Genomic DNA, 393 nt, shown 5'->3' on the forward strand with positions numbered 1-393 from the left:
CGACTGCGTGCTCAAGCTGGTACATCACTACATGCCGCCTGCGCCCTGCGCTGTCCCCGAGCAGCCGGGGGGGGCCCTGCACCCCAAGCGCACCTACTACATCTACTCGGGCGGTGAGAAGATCCCCCTGGTGCTGAGCCGCCCGCTATCCTCCAGCGTCTCCACCCTGCAGCACCTCTGCCGCAAGACCGTCAATGGGCACCTGGACTCCTACGAGAAGATGACTCAGCTGCCGGCTCCCATCAAGGAGTTCCTGGACCAGTACGATGCCCCTCTCTAAGGGGCCGACGAGCGAGGTTACACGCTACAAGCACAAGTGCAGGGGACAGGCACAACGCCCCACCAGTGCAGGGACTCGCAGGGCACACCAAACCTCTCCCTCTGGGAAGGAGG

The 393-nt window shown here is 64.1% G+C and overlaps 1 protein-coding gene across 1 annotated transcript; it reads left to right on the forward strand.

Annotated features, from left to right (window-relative positions):
- Positions 1–6: 6 nt before the first annotated feature.
- Positions 7–355, forward strand: SOCS3 (suppressor of cytokine signaling 3). The gene has a single exon (XM_009709576.1). The coding sequence runs from the start codon at positions 32–34 to the stop codon at positions 278–280; it is 249 nt and encodes an 82-aa protein (XP_009707878.1). The 5' UTR covers positions 7–31; the 3' UTR covers positions 281–355.
- Positions 356–393: the final 38 nt, after the last annotated feature.

The sequence above is a fragment of the Cariama cristata genome, unplaced genomic scaffold (assembly GCF_000690535.1).
Source record: "Cariama cristata isolate BGI_N322 unplaced genomic scaffold, ASM69053v1 scaffold28311, whole genome shotgun sequence".
In the NCBI taxonomy this organism is placed as follows: domain Eukaryota; kingdom Metazoa; phylum Chordata; class Aves; order Cariamiformes; family Cariamidae; genus Cariama; species Cariama cristata.